We start from the raw sequence: 20,473 nt of genomic DNA, 5'->3' as shown, positions 1-20,473 counted from the left end.
ATTACACACCCTTTCATTACGGGGTATGTTGTCGTATCTTCCTGTTTCAATCAAAAGCTTGTGGCTGCTTATTCTTAGTTTCACTAATGCTTTCCTAGAAGCGTTTTTCCTTGCGAGATCTAGGTAAGCAGAGGGGCCAAAAGTTTTTTTGATTGTGTAATAAAAGCTGAGTTTTTGTGGGTGTTGAAGGGTTTGGTGCCAATAAGAGATATATTTCTTTTTCATAAGATCTATATATTGTTTGGTGTTATTTTCATTCAATGTGTAATAATTAAAGTTGGGGAAATTATAGTATTCACTCATCTTCATGAGACTGGAGTAAAAGCTAGTTTGACCGCTATAATGAAGGTCAACAGATATTCTTAGGGATTGTTTTGCTATAGAATGTTCATCCTTTCCTTGGAGGTAGTGTACGTAATAAAGTATCTTTTTAGTTATGTCAACGATTAGAGGAAATCTGCCAAGTTCAGCTCTACATGCAACGTTGGATGACTTATTATGTACTTCTAAATAGCGTTTACAGAAATGTAAAGTGTGTCGTCTTAGACTAAAGAAAGCATGAAGAGCTTTTTGTCGAAGATGTTCAAGCGAAAGTGTGAAATTTCCGGAAGACGAAATGCGAGTTCCTAAGTAAGTGTAGTCTTGTACTATATTCATTAATTCATCGCCTATGTGAAAGGTATAATCGCATTTTTTGTGCTTTTTTGAAAAATCATTATCTTGGTTTTCTTAGGGTTTATATTTAGCATCCATGAGTTGCAAAATGATGATAAACTGTTAAGGCAATTTTGTAATCCTAATTTTGATCGTGACAATATAATTAAGTCATCTGCATAAAGCAATGAGCTGAGTTTGGTGCCATTTGGTAGTATAAACGGGTCATTCATCAGAGCTATCCTGCGATACATGTAATTTCGTGTGTCGGCGAGAAAAAGGCAAAATAAGGATCGTCTCCAGCTTTTCTGCATTAAACTGTGCTTTGCTATCGATGTATTAAATAATAAAACAATTATATCCTGTTCAATCTTTCGGAATATATATCTCATGATTTTAGCCAACTCAGCGTCCGTCTCGTCGGCTAAGTATCAGGCGATATTCCGTGCGATTTCACAGGATAATTTATTTTAACAAAATTTGTTGTCTGTTTGAAAATGTTGGCAAATTTAAAATGCACTCAATCTGCCGGTGGATTGGTGACAAACCTGATTTCCCTATCCAGACGAATGCTCGTCATGCCAACGACGCTGTCGATGATGAAAAAGTAACTCAGTTTTATTGTAACATTTATTATCTGTTTATCTGAATGCGTCATAGCAAGTTACATATAGGTAACTTTTAAAAACATTGGTCCAAGTTACCGAGCTGTCTAGGTTACAATTTTAATTATATATATTTATATATAAGTATGCGTCATCAGAGATGTTGCTAAGTTTATTGTAACAGTTCCGGGAAAATAATTCATACACAGCACATGTTTGTCCAAACGTTTCGACTAAGGTGTTGGTGGAATGTACCACGAAATTCTACAGTTTTACCACTGACTGTTCAAACATCATTGCTGACTTGTTATTTTGTAATAATGAACGGGTACACGTAGACCTCAACAGTGTACATAGCACTCGTTTTTCTGATGATCTCGTCTTCATCCGAAACATTTTGTTAGTAGTAAATTTGTTTTAAAGGAAGCACCGCAGGCCCCTTTACACATGCGATTTTGTGCATTTCTTTTGCACTTTCTAACGTAAATTTTGTCGCCCTTAAGTTGATTTTTAAAAAACTGTACACACTGAATCGCACGTGTAAACTTGCGGCAATTTCAGCGCGACTGATGGCTAGACTACAAACAGTGCGATAAGCGACTGAGTAACAGCTCAAAGAGCCCTTTTCCCATTAGGTTAATGTTATTCTGGGCCCAGTTGTTCAATGCCCGATTAAGCTAATCCTGGGTTCACATGAGCTTTGATTCGAGTATATTTACTAATCCATAAAGATCAGTTAAGTCTTGCCTTAGACTTTTCTTTACCATTAGCTTAAAATAAGTCTTTAAAATAATTCTTAATGAGCGAGATGAAAACCTCGGTAAACTTTTAATCGTGGATTAGCGTTAATCGGCTTTCGAACAACCCGGCCCTGTTTCTTATGTATTGAGCCAAGAAATTTCAGCAATATGGCGCTGAAATTACAGCTACCTGGTAGTATGAGTCGGGGCTTGCGGAAGAGAAATACAAGGAAATGCAACAAAAGTTACAAAAAAATCGCATGTATAACCTTTAGATTATACTTCACTGTATTCATTGAAAAAGACAGTGACTGGTCTCATTATACATTTCAAACACTGGAGAGGAACAACCACTATGTATCAACGCCAATAAATTACAAGAACGAACATAGATGCCGAATAGGAAGGGTGGACATTGAGAGTAAGTTGTCATCAAACACTCGGCGTATCGCAATGTTTTCTTGACCTTCAATGTAAAAATGACAATTACATTTGGATTCTCCCCCAAACATTCACCAGATGGAACATTTCTTCACTGGATTCATTTTGGATCCAACGGGACAGTTGTAAGTTTCCGCGAATTCCTTGGAATTTGACATCTCTCCAACGACTCTGCAAAGGTGAAATATGAATTCATAAATATGCTTTTATCGCTATTTAGAATTAAAGTTCTGCATTCAGTTTCATTTTGAATATAAATGAGCTAATAAAAAGCCTGCACTTTCTGACTACAGGAACTGCATAGAAGACTCTCATCTGAATAGTAACGATTCATATGATGACGCCGAATTACCTCCAGTGCTCTAACGTGTGGGTTCCCTGTTCAATTTTCTCCAGTGCGACCGGCTCAGGAGTAGATCCACAATCCACCTGGGAAATAACAAACTGACATTTTAACTTTTTAACACCGCTAACACTGACTCCCGTATACACAGGCTCCTATGGAGTTGTTTGTAGCTTAATTCAGCTGGAATTCAAAGACTACAGACTAAGTATTGAGGACTGTAACCAAGCTGTGTTTACAAGCAACACATCTAACGTGATCTCCAAGCTGTTGTAAGAGTGACAATACTGTGGCAGCGAGATCTGTAATATGAAGCATTTGTGTCCGATTGCAGATATCAGGGCGCAAACTAACGAATCCGTTGAGGTTTAACTAGGTCGTTACCCTCATACACCTTCAGGAACACAGATACAGATACTTGCAAAAGACTACATGAAAAACACGTGTATGTATTCTGGCCGGGTTTATTGTTCCTACGGTAAAAGCTTACCTGAGCAGCGCTTATGAAGAATAGCTGCTCATTGGTATAATTCAGTGCTGGTAGTCGAGGCTCCTTGCCATTTATCCTTACCCACTCTTTATACGCCTGAATAAAATTGAACAGTAATTAAAGTGGCAGACAAGAATACTAACGCTATCTCAGTTATTTTACGGCTTCCACAAATACTCAGTCCCTAATTTTTTTTCCAGCAACCCAATGTTTAAGCGGTCCTTTCGTCAGCCGGATCAACCGAGTTTCACTGTGCATTGAAAGTGTAAACTCGTAAAATAGAAAGAAGTGCGATTTCGAATGATGGTGCAAAATTGAATGCAGTGACAATTTAAATTATGACAATTTCTTGGTTGTCATGTACTCTTGGGTCTCCCTCCTGTTACTACTCCCTGTCACACCCTCCCCCCCCCCCTCTTTTGCACAGGTTTGCATCTGTTTTTGTTTTTTTGTATATTTTTTTCAGATTCTGTGACGATTCAATAAAAGTGGTTGAAACAATCAAAACGTCGACGCCCAAGTATTTTGGCCTAGTTAACAAAAATGCACGCTTGCTCAGGTTACAGCGAAAACTGACGACTTCTGGTGCGGTGCTTGATTTCCTGTCGAATTTCATGCAAAGAGTGGCATTGATTAAATAAAGTGTAAGTAAATACATGCCATGACTGGTAAATTTCCTGCAATAACTGATAGACCACTTTGCTCATTTAACCTACCATAAAAGCTTGCTTGATAGCACCATTGTCTGCAATATTCTCGCCAAGGGTTTGAATACCATCAAGCTACAAGGAGCAAAGAATTCCATCATGTTACTACGGTACGGTAATGGGTTGTAGACATCATACTGGAGGATAGAGGTCAGCGCATAACGGTTTGCTTTAGTCCGAAAACGACTCACTTTTTTAATTAGACTTTATAAGCAGTCTTCCTTCTTGTCGCTATTATTTTTCTCAATTATCGAACACAGGAATTGAACAATAGGTCATTTCCGAGTTGCTGTGAACCTCATTATGGGTTTGGTGCATGGTTTTAATGATGAGAAGTAGTTTTCATTCATATGCAAACAAAACTAATTTTAATATGAAAAGCGTTGCACTTCGCCTCGCTTTCATAATGAGGTCCACAGCAGCTCGGATATGGCCTATTGAATGACTTTTATTTACTAACCAATCTCATAAAGCTGCATGGCCTTAGAATGTTTTCCATAAATTCGTTAAGCTATACTTTTCTATCTAAACCTCACCTTTTGACCATAAGCTTCATAACTTGAGTATTGCTTTGCGAAACATTTCGACTTATTTTCAAACGCTTCGTTTGATGAATTTGACCACCAATTAAAGAGATCACCATCCTTATTGTACTTTCGACCTAAAAAGACGAAGTGCAACATCTCAGAGGCCTTGAAACCTTATTTTGTATCCAAAATCAATCACTGCCTAAGTACTTTTCTCTTATTTTTAAAACAATGACGCTAAGGATTTTATGAGGTTAACTTGTTGCAAAGGATTGCAGCGGGAAACAGATCTATAATTAAAAAAACGTCGGGGAATTTTAACTATTAGCTGTTAAAACAGCTAACAGCTGATCATATCACGAAAACTGACCAGAGTGAAAAATCCTTGCCAGCAAGGTTTGTAACTCACCGTTGCTATCAAATCCATGTGTGATTTCATGGGCAACTACAATCCCTATCCCACCGTAGCTAATTGCCCTACGAACAAATGATCAGAACGATACAAGTTAGCTCCTCAAGACCGTGTGCCACGCATTTCTACATATTTTCCGTATATTTTGGGTTGTTTTTAAGTTTTTTTTGTTTTTTTCTTTTCAGTTGCAGTTGACTCATTTATACATTTACTTTGCATTTAATTGTCTCACGGCAATTTTCCAACTTGCCGAATTACTTGTGATATCGGCATTGAATACCGCCAAAAACGTTCAGCTGAACGTTGTTGCATGTCAATGGCTACAGATTGTAGACCTTTTTATGTGCATCGGCACCGTTAAGACACATTTCATGTCACATTAGAGAACAGTGGCAATAATAACAGCCCGATAAGCAGCACAGCCTACTTATGAAACTTACCGTGGAAATTTTCTGCTGTAAAATGGAACTTGGAGTATTCCGGCGGGAAAAACTTGAAACATAAAAGGTAAATCCAAATTATTAGGGAGTGTGATCTCCAGGTTATATACAGTGTAAATATCTGACAAATGCTAACACTCCAGTGGTGGTGACAGGTGAAACCAAGCAAACCAAACTGACTGTTACAACATTGTTGCAACACCCAAGGATTCGCCAAAGAAACCTATCTCATTCTCTTTTATCTTATTGATACTTTTGTTCTCGAGAAGTTCGTTAATTAGTAAATTATGCAAGCCACTTGGAAAAAAAGATTCGGATCTTATCCATAAAGAATACGAAGCCATGAGCGATCTTGTGAATGATCTAGCCTCTATAGCTTAGCACCGAGTATCCAAGTTGTTGCCGGTGGACGTCGAGTCGAATTAGACACTTTATGAGCATACTCTCACATCATAAGCGCTTTTCATTTCTACAGTTTACGTAATGTTACCAAATACTTACTGATTTTGTTAGTTACTCTATCGTAGAAGGCATTAACTGTATGTGGGTGAATCATCCACCTTAACGTGATCAGAAAGAGGTAGTGAACATTATATTAATACCTCGCATCTCTCTTCGTGGTTTTGAACTCTATAAAGAAGAAAAATATGACTGGAAGCCGAAGCCACCCTTCACTGCATATCTCTTTTCTCTATTTTTGTTTTACTTCATAATTAGCAACGCTATATTGACTATATTGAATATAACTGTGTGATGCGATCTTAATGGGGAGGCAAAATCTTCTTTGGATCAGGAAAGACAGTAGAATACACTTTGCACCGGGAACTGTAAAGGGACGCAACCAATGAAATTTTGAAATTGAAATTTATGGGCTGCATATTTTTTAACGCTAAATAAAAAATTTTCTTATCGAATCGAAATACTACATTTATTACATTTAAGCATAAAAAAATTGACATTTCCCAAGGCTGGATTTCTGTGCGCTAAACTCGATGAGTGTCGAATGTGATTGATTTCTAAGGGAAACAGCAACAGCACCATGGATTAGGTAACCCTTAGCACAGTACCATGCATGGGGTAACCCTTAGCAACAGCACCATGGGTGGGGTCAGCCTTAGAAACAGCACCATGGTTGGGGTAACCAATAGCAACAGCACCATGGATGAGGTGACCCTTAGCAACAGCACCATGGATGAGGTAACCCTTAGCTACAGCATCATGGATTGGGCAGCCCTTAGCAACAGCACCATGAATTGATTGAGGGGTTCAGAAGCAAAGTGGACTATCCTAAATTTTAAAAATAAAATTGAAAATTGCTTATTTTGCTCAGAATGTAATAAAAATTCACACACCAGCAAAATATAAAGTATTTCTTTAAATGTTTTTCCGGTTCTCAAACATACTTTAATTGCCGGTATATTTGTTTGTTTACCAGGGAAGTTCGCAGTTTTTGTGGGCTGGCACACTTTGCTTCTGAGCCCCTCATTTCTTCTTACGCCAGGAACCACTCCCTAAGACTTGTAAGAGTTAACTCACAAGAAAAACGAACCGTGCCAGAGTAAGAACAAGAAAGGCGACATTCAGGTAGCTTTAGCTCTGGTTCAAACTGCTATCGCTACTATGGCTACCACTCGCTTTGTTATGAACAGAAGAAGCCAAGAATGTATTCTTCATAGGAAAACGATGGTACGACTGTGACCGCTTGTTTGTAAGGTCTGTCCTCAAAGACGCTGGAACCAGCAACGACAAGGATAATTAATTAATTAATTAATTAATTACATTTATACCTTCCTTTGTCAACTGGTTTGCGTAGATCTTGTAACATTGCTTTGACAGAGAATGCTCGGAGGTTTATCACATTATTAAAATACGATCCATTTGTCACCGTGAGCTAAAGGATAAAAACAAAAAAGACGCGCTGTGTAAGAGACTAAAGACGATACCAACAAATCTTAAAAATATGTCTTAAGATTGTATATCTAACAAACCGAGTAAATAGTGAGTTAATACAAAATCCGCAACTTACTGAGAAAAGTGTGAGCAGGGACTCATGAGTAGCTAAGCAATCTCAGTGTTAAGTCACTTACATCGCTAAATCGTGATGTCAACTTCCTTGGATTTTTTAAGTATTCAGGGTATCCAATATTTTGCCTGATTGAAGCAGCCTGAAAACAGACAACATGATAAACTTGCATGAATCAATACGTCTACTTGGATGGTCCAGGACAAACTTCAGCTGAACGATGCTAAGACCGAGTTTCTTATTATAGGTACACGTACACAGTTAAACAAGGTTACGATAAATGACTTGCAAGTAGGTGAGGTAAAGGTTTCTGCTGTCCACTCTGATAGAAATCTTGGTGCTTGGTTTGATGCAAACATGAATATGACCACACATATTAACAGCATATGTCAGTCTATTTATTACAATCTACACAACATCCGGCGCATTAGAAAGTACTTATCATATGACATAGGAAGTCCATTGTACAGGCTATTATATTGTCACGAATAGACTATTGTAACGGTCTATTATATGGTACGCCCGCTGTTCATCTTGGTAAGCTGCAACGCCTACAGAACGCGGCAGCTCGGCTGGTATGTACTGTATCCAGGTATGATCATATCACACCATCATTGATCAACCTGCACTGGCTTCCGGTTACCCACCGAATAGAATTCAAGATAGCAATGTTAGTTCACAAATGTATCTATGGCGTCGCACCACAGTATCTTTTAGACTTGATAAAAATCAATGACAGCTCGCGGTACCAGTTGAGATCACACCGGGGCATACTTCTAATGGATAATACCTATAGAACAAAAAAGACACTAGGGGATAGGGCGTTTGAAAATGTCGCGCCCAAAGTATGGAACCGACTCCCTTTGGAAATCAGACAATGCCAATCATTGAATACTTTTAAAGTTTTACTAAAGACACATCTTTTTAAATTAGCTTTTTATTAGTTCTCTTATTAACTCATATTTTAATTTTATTGTTTTTTCCGGAGATTGTAAATTATTATTGTTGTTATTATTTAGATTAGCCATTCATTACTTTATATTAAGATTTTGTAATGCGCATTCGATCATATCTCTATAGCATGTTAGACTGCGCAATATAAGAAATAAACATTATTATTATTATTATTCTACTGATTAGTTCTGGAATGTGATCTTGTGGTGTACCTTTTCTTTTGCATACTTCTTTGTTTTGCTGTCCATCCACTCCAGATGGTCAATGTTGCTAATGAATGTATCTCGCAGATCGTTAATCATTGACAATACCTGAAATAGTCAACAACATTACTAAAGATCTTGTAAATAAAAATGGCTCTACTTAAGTGAAAAAATTGATGAGAATAAAGAGAAAATCATTTATTAGAAACCACTTTTAAAAACTTTATTTTTTCTTGTTTATAATTCTAGGCAACGTAAAAAAGATATGGCAAGATAGTCGAGGAAGCAGATAACTACAATGGACAAAAATAAATGTTTAAAAGAGAGTTTGTACCAACAGATGATATAAAACTCTCGTTTCAATTTTTCTCTTAATTTTTACTTTAAATTGTAACTCTTACAGATTCTTTGTCCTTCTTGTCAAATTTCTCATCAAGGAAGATAACGCCCAGAGGATCTCCAATCTCGTTGTCATAGCGACTCATTTCCGTGATGCACTTTTGCCAAACGTCAGTTTCTCCCGTGCTCCCCATGACGACTTTACGGTAGCTAAAGAAAACCTTGCGATACTCTTCACTTAGGTACGGCGCCAGTCCAACAACGGCTTGCCACATCATGTAATTAGCGACAACTCTATGAACAAGGCAGTTTAGAAGTTTAGATTACAACACGACGCAGGAATCTGTACAGCGCCTTATAAACCTGGGCCTATTAAGGCAAGATTGGTTAGGCAACAACAACAACAACAACAACAACAAAAACATTATTTTTCAGTAAATGTAACCGTCAACCAAGTCATAAAATTCGGTCTGATGAGTCCAGGGCCGTGTGAGATTTGCAACATTTTGTTATTTTGAAAACAAGAAATAAAAAGTTTCATAGTAGTAACTGGTCAAAACAGGAAGGAATGGATAAGAAAAGAGCTTTTATTGCATGTTATCATCTATAAGTTCCACTTCTTATCTGGTAAGACTGCTTCCATTATTTGTTGCTGATTATATTTCGTACCAACCTCTTCGGTGTAACTGACGTCAAATTCGATAACTTTGTTAAATACTCCAGTGCAAATATAGCGATCTTTTCGTCTTCGGATATTTCGTAGCCGGTGTCTTGAAAGATTGCTTTTAAGAAATCTAGCCAGTTGATCTGCAGAACAAATGGATTGACATCATTATTGGTGACCGGATAACGAAGCTGGGATTTTTAGTAAGGATGTTCGTGGATTCAGTGAAGGCTGTTAACAAGCGCCTAAGAAGAACTTACTTTATAGATCCATTCAAACATCCTGGGAAGCTATTCGCGATGTTTAAAAGTCCCTAAAAGCCCCTTAAAGTCACCAGCAAGAGCACTTTAAGGGGTTTACAGATGAAGGGAAGGATGTTTCATATATGTAATGGGGACAGTCTGGTTTCACATTTACCTCGCCTGGTGCTTCCTTCTGTAGTTCTTTCACACTCATCAGTGTGTACAGTTTGCTTAGGTCCGCTCTCTCGTCAACAGTTGATGACAGCTTTGGATAAGGAGACAAGGAAGTTTTTACGACAACGTCATTGTACCGACTGAACTTGTTTACAAATGAGAAAGTATCATTTTTGTATCATTAAGTATGCATGATATCACCGGCAATGTCTCTTTTGCACCGTTATACCTTGGTTCAAGGCAACTCGAAATCCCCTTCTTTGAATAAAAGTAAAATAGAACTTCTCTTGCAATACTTTGTTATCGTAACTGTTCCTTATCTTCGCTCGAGAGGATTATCGCTCATTTGAGAGGATTATCGCTCAAAAATACGCAACTTACCTGGGCAATTTTCTTTTCAAAGTCAAAAACTTCTTTAAGAGGTTCAGTGACCGATTTGGGATCTCCCCCTAACAAAATGCCCAGCTCAGACATTAGCTGATGATAAGCCTTCCGTACCTGCAGGCAGAAAAATATTTTCTTACTTGTAAGATAAAGCATTTTGTGGTTTCTTTTTCTTTTCTTTGCTTCCAAGAAGTAACGTTGAACGGACACCAACTACTAATACTGCTGAGTAGTCAGAATTGGTTTTAAAATTATAACTTTGGTAATAAAATATTCCTGCAGTAATTGGCTGCGAGCAGATGCAATGTTTTAATTTGAAATCCGACCCGAGGCCCAGATATGTGTAGCGTACCCAAGGTTTCTGTTCCGTGTTGTTGTTACACAAGCAAAACGTCAAACTTAACTCAGTGATGTAAGAGGAACAACATTACGTCTTGTCTCAACGAATACACCAACATTAAGCTGCTATATTTATACTCACACTTGAATGGTAGCTTGTATTAGCCAGGTATGCATCCCTCGTTATAGTATGAGAGGTCTGGTCTAACTGGAAATATAATGAATAAGGTATGTTCGAAGTTCCTTTTCTATGGTTAAGCGTAAAAGTCTATTCCAATTCAACACAATCTAGCCTAACTCTGTTTAACTTTACTGAACATAATGCTGTGAAATATCGTGTCAAATATCAATGTCATGTCATTTGTGTACTGCATTGCAGTGTAGTGCAGCGTAGTGTAATGTAGTGTAGTGTAGTGCAGCGCAGTGTTGTGTAGTGTAGTGTAGTACAGCGCAATGTAATGTAGTGTAGTTTAGTGTCGTGCAGTGTATTGTAATGTAGTGTAGTGTATTACAGCGCAGTGTAGTGCAGTGTAGTTTAGAGTAGTGTGTAGTGTGTAGTGTGGTGTAGTGTGGTTCAGTGTAGTGTAGTGTAGTGAAGCGTAGTGTTGTAGCAGAGTGTGGTGTAGTGTAGTGTGGGGTAAGTGTAGTGTAGTGTAGTGTAGTGTAGTGTAGCATGGTAGCGCAGTGTGGTGTGGTGTAGTGTTTGTAGTGTGGTGCAGTGTAGTGTAGTGTGTAGTAGCGCAGTGTAGTGTAGTGTAGTGTAGTGTAGTGTAGTGTAGTGTAGTGTAGTGTAGTGTTTGTGGGGTAAGTGTAGTGTAGCGCAGTGTAGTGTAGTGTGTAGTAGCGCAGTGTAGTGTAGTGTAGCGCAGTGTAGTGTAGTGTAGTGTAGTGTAGTGTAGTGTTGTGTAGTGTGACGTCATAGTTCGTATATGCCTCACAAAACGGCCAGCAACTGGTGGTTCAATGAAACCAGTTTTCTCATTAGCATTGCTGCAACAAAGTCTAAAGACTACTTCTTTTTAATCACATTGCTAATTATGAAAAAAAAAATGGCAAATAGGTTAAGCTCATAAGCAATGCTACAGGGGTATTACAAGCAATAGACATTTCTATACACTTGTTTTGTATTTCGACAAAAGTTAGAAATATGGGATTGAAAAGGGAAAAAGTGACAAGCAAATATTAATGAGTATTTTGGTATTTTACCGTCCTCATTCCGCCATAATGTTTTTACTATGTAATAAATAATAAGATGAATAGTTAACTTTGAAAAGGGAAGAGTTGACAAAGCTGTAACACATCGTACAGTGTAATTACTTCAACCGCGGTTGAAGAGGTTATAACTGAGTCTGATCCAATATATGAAAATGGCTGTAGTAATACAATACCATTATGATGTAGCGGGAAGAATTCCTAAGATCCGGTTGCACTCTAAGTGTGAATAACGGTGAAAGTTTGAGGTCTTTGTGCATATGAACTAAAGTTTTCATGAAATCCCACGACTTGGCCGTCCATGTGCTGTTGGTTACGTTCCACGATCCATACTTTCCAATGAGGTGAAGTAAAGGCGTCCCCTTTGAACGTTCTATGAGCTCGCGATTCATGCATGTGTCGTAATACCTCAAGGCTTTAAGTACAGCGTCATTCTAGCAAGGAAAGGCAAGTATTAAAACTAACTTCAATAAAATAAAATTCATTCAATATTACATCGGATCGGGGAAGAACGTTTACAATATTACTAAAATAGTTAAGCTAGAAGTTCATCTCATTTTATTGATGACTATGACAAGAATTAAAGGTAAATTCACGCAAGTTTAATTTTTAGTACCTAGTCAGTGGAAAATCGCGCGATTTTCTCTTCAAAAGGAATATATCTGTCGAACTATTTAAACAGCCTCTTTCTAACAATTAAGATGCTATAAAAAACGCGTGTTCGTAAAGCAGCCGTTGTCAGTTTCAGAGAGACAATGTATCTACATAGTATTCTCCTTCGATTTGTGGTAGAAAATGGTGTGAAAAGTTGGCAAAGATTTTAAAAAGGTTCTGCTGCAACAGATGAAGTGTTCTGCGATTTTGATTGGATGGGAATTCTTGTTTTAGATTTTGCAAGGGTGGGAATCCTTTAATCAGGCAAATACGTGAGAAACTCAAACGATCAAGCGCTTGCAGTCACCTGACTTGGCGGATTCTTTCCTTTTCCAAATTACAAAGAATCACTTGTGTAGCTGGTGTTGTATGGCTGTCCTCATTTTGTGATCATGACGAAGAATTAAACTCGTCAATAGCTCGCCAGAAAACTGTTCAGTCGGTAATATTGATTAGGGTTTCAGTTTTTCAGGTGTAGATCGGGTAGATGGATTAGATGGATGGATGAATCAAAACAACCAGGGAAATCTTGGCTCACCTTCACGTATTTTTGTCTGACCTTATCGTCGCTAAGAAGAGTCTTCAAAAGTTGATCATTTCTTGTCTTAAGAATGAGTACTTGGTTCCAAAGTGCTTCGTTTGGTGGAATAGGGTTGTTTTTAATCCATCCGCCGCAAGCGTGTAAAAAGAAGTCATCACATGGGTCTACAGTCTGATCAACTGTTCGTAAAATATCTGAAACATAAACAGAACAAAATGACACCCTAGATCCTTAATGCGTACATCAGGGATATCCCCCGGGGTATCCAATCGATGGAATCGATAATCGATGACAATCGATATCAATCGATACCAATCGATATCAATTGATCGATTGACATTGATAATCGATGACCAATCGATGGCGAAGATTCGTGTGGTTATCGATTGGTAGCGATTATCAAAACCAATCGATAGATAAATTGGTATCGATTGGTATCGATTGGTTGCAGATTGACGGAACCGGAATCGACGCATAAAAAATACAACTTTGTACGCAGTAATTATAAACACATTTCATTTTAACGTTAACAGGAGAATACTCTCTTCTTTCTCTTTAACGTTAATGCCCCGTTCACAGGAATCCGTTTTTTTTTGACAAATTAAAAGTTTGTTCCTTGGGCATCGTGCCTTCACAGACCTTCACAGAAAAATTCTGGTAACAGAAGTTGCACTTTTGCAAACAATGAAATTGCCAACAACAGCAAAGAGTTGTTGCAAAATAATGAATAAAGCAGCAATACCTAGCCTTATAATAACGAACCTATTCGTGCTTAAAACAAAGACTGATCACATACATACAAACTAAAAAATCTATGAAGGCGCCAATTGTCTCTAAAAGAAATAAAACATGCAGCAAATGATAAAAAAGACGTTCCTTTTTTTCATCATACTGAGTAAGCGATGAGCCATTTTAGTTTTGGTTTTTGGTATATTCTGGGTCGGAATTTGTTTTACCAATTTCGTCCCCAGGGCTTCCTTAAAATGGCGGATGATCGGACAGGTAGCGTGCCTGACGTCTGTTCAAGGTTGCTGAGCCAATCGATAGCAATCGATGAACGGTTTTTGTTTGGTCATCGATTGGTCATCGATTGGCCGATACCAATCGATACCAATTAATTCCTCGCGAAGCGAGGTTAATAAATTTGTCGGGCCGAAGGTCGCGCTCGGGAGCTAAGCCGTGCGAATTCGAGCCGAACATATATTTCCTCGCGAAGCGAGGGCCGAAGGCCCGAGCGTAGCGAGGTTAATAAATTTGTCGGGCCGAAGGCCCGCCGAAGGCCGCGCTCGGGAGCTAAGCCGTGAAAATTCGAGCCGAACATATATTTATATATATGTATGTATGTATGTATGTTTATATATTTCCGTGAAGGTGTCCGCATATTGCCTAGCAACGGTGAAAAACAAAGTATGAATGACGTCAGGTTGTCTGGCGTCGTCTGCAGCAAAATTTGCATACATCGGGAAAGTTTGCGTGTCGGATAAAATTTAATCAATATTCCCTGGATCCAGATCAATCTCTCCAGAATCTTTTCCCTTTCTTCCAGAAATCTTTTTTGTGAAAGATTGCATTGAAGAAATTACACGTTTTGTGGCCGCGGTAAAATAATTTTCCGTGGGAAATAAATTCATCGAACACGACAGCATTGTACGCCCGTTGTACATTTCATCTCGTCAGAAATAGATTTTTAACCGCAAACCGCAAACTAGCCTGTGGAACTACGAAAAGACCATGCTCATCAAAATAGTTGCTATGTTCAGAAACCTTTTAATCTCCTCATTCGATGCTACAATACGAGTAAAGAGGGCTTTCCACCCAGCCCCAGCTTCGCGAGGTTTTGCGAGTCACGTATTTCTAGTTATATATATATGTGTGTTTATATATTTCCGTGAAGGTGTCCGTGCTGTTGCCTGGCAACAGTGCGCAAACAAAGTATGAATGACGTCAGACTGTCTGGCGTCGTCTGAAAAAAATTTGCATACATCGGAAAAAATATGCGTGCATGGTCAAATTTCAACCGCAATGTTCATCAATATTCACTGGATAGAGAACTATCTCTCCAGAATATTTTCCCTTTCTTTTAGAAATCTTTTTTGTGAAAGATTGCATCGAAGAAATTACACGTTTGTGGCCGCGGTAAAATAATTTTCCGTGGGAAATAAATTCATCGAACATGACAGCGCTGCACGCCCGTTGTACATTACGTCGCGTCAGAAATAGATTTTCAACCGCAAACTAGCCGTGGAACTACGAAAAGACCATGCTCATCAAAATAGTTGCTATGTTCAGAAACCTTTTAATCTCCTCATTTGATGCCGTACAATACGAGTAAAAAAGGCTTTCCACCCAGCCCCAGCTTCGCGAGGTTTTGCGAGTCACGTATTTCTAGTATAACTAATTTTCTGGATTGATATCGATTGATCGATTGAATTTCCGATCATCGGTTTCCATCGATTGGACACTCCGGGTATCCCGTGACACTCTCCACCTCAAACGTCTACACAAAGAGTGTATCAAGGGGTAGTGCTTTGATTAGAATTGTAGGGAATACTGCGGGCTATAAACAAATAAACAAAAAAAATGCTTTGCTCGCCATACTACAGGAGTAGAATTGCATTTAAAGTTTTTGCAAATTTCAGGCCAAAAATTCAAAATTACAAGGTAAATGTAATGCTTAGCTAAGGATTGTGAGCAGTACTATCTTGCCACATATATTGCCGGCCTTCAACCTATTTTATGCCATCTAACGCGAGCATAAATGTAGAGCAGAGTACAAACCAGAAATTGTAAATCTTACAAATTGCAAATTTAAGAAGGTAAAAAAACTTTTTTCAAAAAGTGCAAATATCCTAAAGTCGGCAAAGTTGTAGCCTTATTGGTTGAGTTAGGATTTGTTTTTGGCATAGGACATGTCTCCCTTTTTGAGAAAGAATTCTTCGTACAGACGAGCACGGTAAATTAAAACAACTTGATTATTTTTGGTGATCTTATGTTTTTCTTTACTCCAACGCTTTTCTTTCGACTCTTTCTGTACTGTTCACTGTTGATAGTTGGCGAGTGAGTTATCTAGCGCAGCAGAAGCGAGCCAGTCGCCGGTCTGTTATAGTGTAAATGCGGTCTATTTTCAGTTTGGCCAATCACATTGCAAGGATTGGGCTATGCTCAGCAATGTAAGTCTTGCAATTTATGCTGTCATTATTTCTGATGACTGATGACAGCTCAAACTAATCTTCTCCTCAAATCAAAGCTAAACAAGGTGAGTGATAAAAAAATTATGCTTGGTACAAGAGACTTGCAAGACTTATTTCGGTTTCAATTAACAGACTCATTCAAGTTTTAAACCGTTTGCCTGTGAATTGTTATTTGTTTTGTTAATCGTGATGCAAGTTCGTGTACCTGAATGTAATTAACTAACGATAATCAACTGATCTGTTCTAGTTTGCAGACAGTTACTGAGCTTTTTGTTTGCCGTCTTTTCTCCCGATATTTAAGATGCCTTGGGTAGTTTCTATTCCAGTTTCAGAGCAATGATCCGACAGCGACTTACGAAGTTTGCATTCATTTATGAGCACTCTGCTGGAGATTGAGTCCATGACTTACCTGTGGCAACGAAAAGGCAATCTTGACTCCAACAAACATTTTCCGAAGTTTCTTCTGCTTTCCTGCGAGATGCCAAAACCGCAGTTGCTATAAGAAGCCCCACGCAAACAAGGAAAAGAAACACAACCGTTATATACAGCTTTTTCTCTCTAGAGGAAATTTTCGTCTGGAAGGTAACTTTAGTTGGTTTGAGCTCGCCAGTATTGTCGATAACTGCATTGGATGATCGAAGCTTATAGTAGCTATCAACAGCCCTCAAGTCGGTTAGTGATCCCGTTTCTTTCCACATGACTTTACAAGTTGTCACTACAAGCCACTACTAATAAACCTGTGCTTCACAGCGAGCATATTGGTGTTGCCAAACAATAGAAAATGTTTGAAAATTAGAACTCATTTCCAGATGTGAGAAATTCAATTGTAATACCTCAACAATGTTGCTAGTGTGACGTCAGAGCATATTGTTGACCTTTGTAGGCAATCAGTGCACATTATAGTGCTAATTTGACAATGTCAAGATTTTAAGGCTTTCAAATTTTAAAATAAACTTGTCAAGTAGTTTCAATGTAGGCTGAGAAAGCGTGATCATGCGTTAAAATAGAACACTTTCTATTCATCATAAATTCAAACAGGTTCCTCTGGTTTATGACTCAATGGTTATGTTTATTTAAAGCCTTAAAAGCTTAAAAACGGCTTTTGTCTGTGTATTAAACCAAAAACTCGTCAACTTACATTTCTACCGGGAACAGAAAATCGATTGTGTAGTTCTGCTCTGTACAGCAAGAGTAATGAAAGAATAACAGCATAACAAATGTGTCAGTGACTTAGTTTGTATAGCCGGATGCAAATTTGTGATCGCTACCGCTGTGGTTTTTTCAATTGATCGCTGAAGATGGCCGTGTGGCTGAAAGGCCTTTGATCAAATGTACATCAGATTAGCCAGCTGCATGGCGTCTGTCACAGTGGCTTCACAGGGAAATAACAAAGGCTCGAAACAAGCAAAATCTCAAGACAAATTAACCTCTCACAAATTTGCGCTTTTACCTGAAGCGCATGTCGTATCATGCTAAACTAACTTTCCACTTGAGACAGGCTGGCGTTCAACACGTACAACAAACTGTCATTTGAAGATTTTGATCCACTGTTAATGAGTCGCTCTTACAGCATTTGCCAGTTTCGAAAAACACCTCTTCGTACGGTCACCGAGGAATTATAAGTTAAGTTTAGAAATATTTAATGACAGACTCTCGAAAGCCGGAAGACTATCGATAACAGACTGATCGGCGATAGTAGACATCGGATAGTTAAACCTGTCTAATACGGACACCGAAAGGACTGAGTAATGACATTATGTAGATCGGTAGGCAATTTGGATTTACCTTGTGAACGTAAGAAGCATCACTGGACTTGCAAACTTGAATGAATGAATGAATGAATGAATGAATGAATGAATGAATGAATGAATGAATGAATGAATGAATGAATGAATGAATGAATGAATGAATGAATGAATGAATGAATGAATGAATGAATGAATGAATGAATGAATGAATGAATGAATGAATGAATGACAATATTCAGTTCATTACATTTTTTGCCAGCTTAAATTTTCGATCAGCCAGTCTTTGCCATCGGAAATGTTTTCCTCAGCAACTAGTTTGAGTGCTTTTGAGCACGTTACATACCAGTACTGACTCTGGAAATGCTCCGTCTCTCTCTCCCCGGGCCCGCCCAACCCTCACCCGATTAAGTGAGGGAGCGATATTTTTCTGCCAGTGCTCATCAGCCACCTGAATCCCGTTTCACTCCAAAGGTTTTATTGCCGGTATTTCCGAAAACTTTGGCTAAACTGTGTTATTTAAGGGGTTTTTATTGAACTTATGTGCAAGTAATGCATCCTAAGGGTTTTTTTTGTAATAAATTTAAATAATGGTCTGAAAAATGAATTGCCCGAGGCTATGGCAAACAAAACGGCAGTGTCATCAGTATTTACAACTAGAAAGGTCATAATTGCATACCGCTATAGCAGGTAATTCTTACTCCACTCAGAATTCAAAATGTTGTTGTTGGGGCATGGGTCTCATGCAGGGCTGAGTCTCATGATAAAAAATAATTTTGAGGTGTCAATCATATAACTGTGAAATGCTAAGCTGCGATGTGTCCGTTGGCCGTTGACCGTTGGGTTTACATATTTATATTTATACTAAAAATTATGTATTGATGAATATCTAAGCGAAGAATTTTGATTCTAAAAGTCATAGAGCTTGGTTCATCACGGTTGTGAATTCGATTGCACCTGTCACATTTTGGTTCCAACTGATGGTTTTTCTCGATAAAGGTCGCTTTTGATTAATAGGATGAATTTCACATTTGATAAAGATTTAGAGTGGCCACACAATAAATTAGATAACTACTTGATCTGTTGGATACAAATTACATATTGGAACAAACATTGACACAGGTTCAAATGGATTTATTTATATGAATTTGCAACTCTTTTACTTTTGTTTGAAACGTGATAAAAAGCTTGATGAGTCTACTTTACAACTTTGCACAGTTAAGCTTTTTTGCTTGAAAGCGGTATATCGTGACTCAACCTCCTACGCAAAAAAAGCAAGCTATCTGATTCAAAGCAAAACCAAATAGCTTTTGGGAGAGGGGATTTATCGCTTTGAAATTAATTTAGCAACAACGCTTTTCGAATGAAATATGTTTTCTTCGAGCAAGAGAAGACGAAATGAATTAATTTATTCGTTTGCTAACCTTGAAAATATGTGGTAAAACTGACTGCAGAGAAAGAACGAAACTTCTTTCGAATGATTATTTCAAGTTCAAGAAAAGAAAAGAAGTGTTACTTACTGGATACAGCGGAGATACACTGAGCACTTGTACATGACAGCTGCGCTGCATTTCCGCTACTGTTTAAACACGTCCTGGTGTTTTCCATTTTCTCTATTGCCAAAAATGCTACTAAGGCAATACACGTCAAAGCAAGTAAAACGATGAGGAACACAAGAACTGAAGTATTGCGGGTCAACAGTTGCCGTTTAGATCGTTTACCACCCATAATTCGGACCTCGGCGTTGTTTGCATTGCCATCCAAATGCATCTCTTCTTGTTTTGCTAAGCGATATCGTGAACTGTCGTTCATGTTTCCTCAAACTAAGCCGCTGAAAATGTCGTCGTGATCGGCCGCAGAATGCGGGAACTATTTTACACGAGTGGCAATGATGAAGGGACGCTCACTTGCAGTGAGTAGAGAAGTTATACCACCCCAAAACAGTTATGTTAATGACAAGTCTGTTGTGTTGGCAGCTGACAATGCTTTCAATCAGCGCCTTATGCATTTGCTAATTTATCATTCGCTTAAAATTGACCACGTGCTTTGTTTGTGGCTAGCCTAATAAAGTGAAAAAGTGATTTCATTTATGGTCGACTGACTTATTGTTACAATAAGGATGTGTCGGCGAGTTATGTGTATTAAACGGAAAATTTAATAAAAAATGATAAAGTTGATTACTTAAGCTACTTAGAACCGTTCAATGGCCGAAACTTTGTAAGTGACCGCAATTCAAATATCTGCTTGTAATGGATTAGGGAGTTTTTTTTAGTATTTACAATTAAAACGAAAATTGCACATGTAAATACTATTTATTCCGTTTTCAGTTGTTACCTGATTAAACGAACAATTATGCGAATGTCTACTGATACAGTTGCGAGGTGTTGTAAATTTGCACCTTTAAAAGCCTTTATTGTTTTTCTTATTCTTTGTGACCGCACAGGCTTGT

The 20,473-nt window shown here is 38.2% G+C and overlaps 1 protein-coding gene and 1 long non-coding RNA gene across 3 annotated transcripts in view; both read right to left on the bottom strand.

Moving 5' to 3' along the window:
* Positions 1-1,266: 1,266 nt before the first annotated feature.
* LOC146476692 (endothelin-converting enzyme homolog) lies at positions 1,267-19,998 on the bottom strand. Of its 2 annotated transcripts, none has more exons than XM_085114274.1 (19): positions 19,545-19,998; positions 13,086-13,282; positions 12,070-12,327; positions 10,824-10,889; positions 10,340-10,456; positions 9,960-10,049; positions 9,552-9,685; positions 8,941-9,172; positions 8,549-8,647; positions 7,447-7,524; positions 7,147-7,250; positions 5,861-5,919; positions 5,360-5,411; positions 4,917-4,984; positions 4,517-4,641; positions 3,990-4,055; positions 3,274-3,369; positions 2,793-2,869; positions 1,267-2,611 (listed from the first exon to the last, which is right to left on the bottom strand). In XM_085114274.1, exons 1-19 carry the CDS (start codon positions 19,834-19,836, stop codon positions 2,512-2,514), a joined length of 2,310 nt encoding a protein of 769 aa, XP_084970400.1. In that variant the 5' UTR covers positions 19,837-19,998; the 3' UTR covers positions 1,267-2,511. The 2 variants fall into 2 exon arrangements, with proteins under 2 accessions (XP_084970400.1, XP_084970401.1); XM_085114275.1 differs by lacking the exon at positions 19,545-19,998 and adding an exon at positions 16,689-17,971.
* The window catches only part of LOC146476690 (uncharacterized), a 44,061-nt gene continuing 24,854 nt past the window's right edge, over positions 1,267-20,473 (bottom strand). Inside the window, exon 2 of the long non-coding RNA XR_014865550.1 lies at positions 1,267-2,130. This is a non-coding gene — a long non-coding RNA (uncharacterized LOC146476690). The remainder of the gene's footprint in view (positions 2,131-20,473) is intronic.

This window comes from Pavona decussata, unplaced genomic scaffold, assembly GCF_977016875.1.
Source record: "Pavona decussata unplaced genomic scaffold, jaPavDecu1.1 SCAFFOLD_75, whole genome shotgun sequence".
Classification (NCBI taxonomy): Eukaryota; Metazoa; Cnidaria; class Anthozoa; order Scleractinia; family Agariciidae; genus Pavona; species Pavona decussata.
This window is presented reverse-complemented; position numbering and strand designations above follow the sequence as displayed.

Excerpts from the sequence above, each read along its gene's own strand:
- LOC146476692 (XM_085114274.1), bottom strand. The coding sequence starts at position 19,836 with ATGAACGACAGTTCACGATATCGCTTAGCAAAACAAGAAGAGATGCAT. Across the intron at positions 8,648-8,940 it reads ACAAGAAGGACAAAGAATCT|GTATTGTCAATGATTAACGA; the intron begins GTAAGAGTTACA and ends TGACTATTTCAG. Across the intron at positions 2,870-3,273 it reads TCTTCATAAGCGCTGCTCAG|GTGGATTGTGGATCTACTCC; the intron begins GTAAGCTTTTAC and ends GTTATTTCCCAG.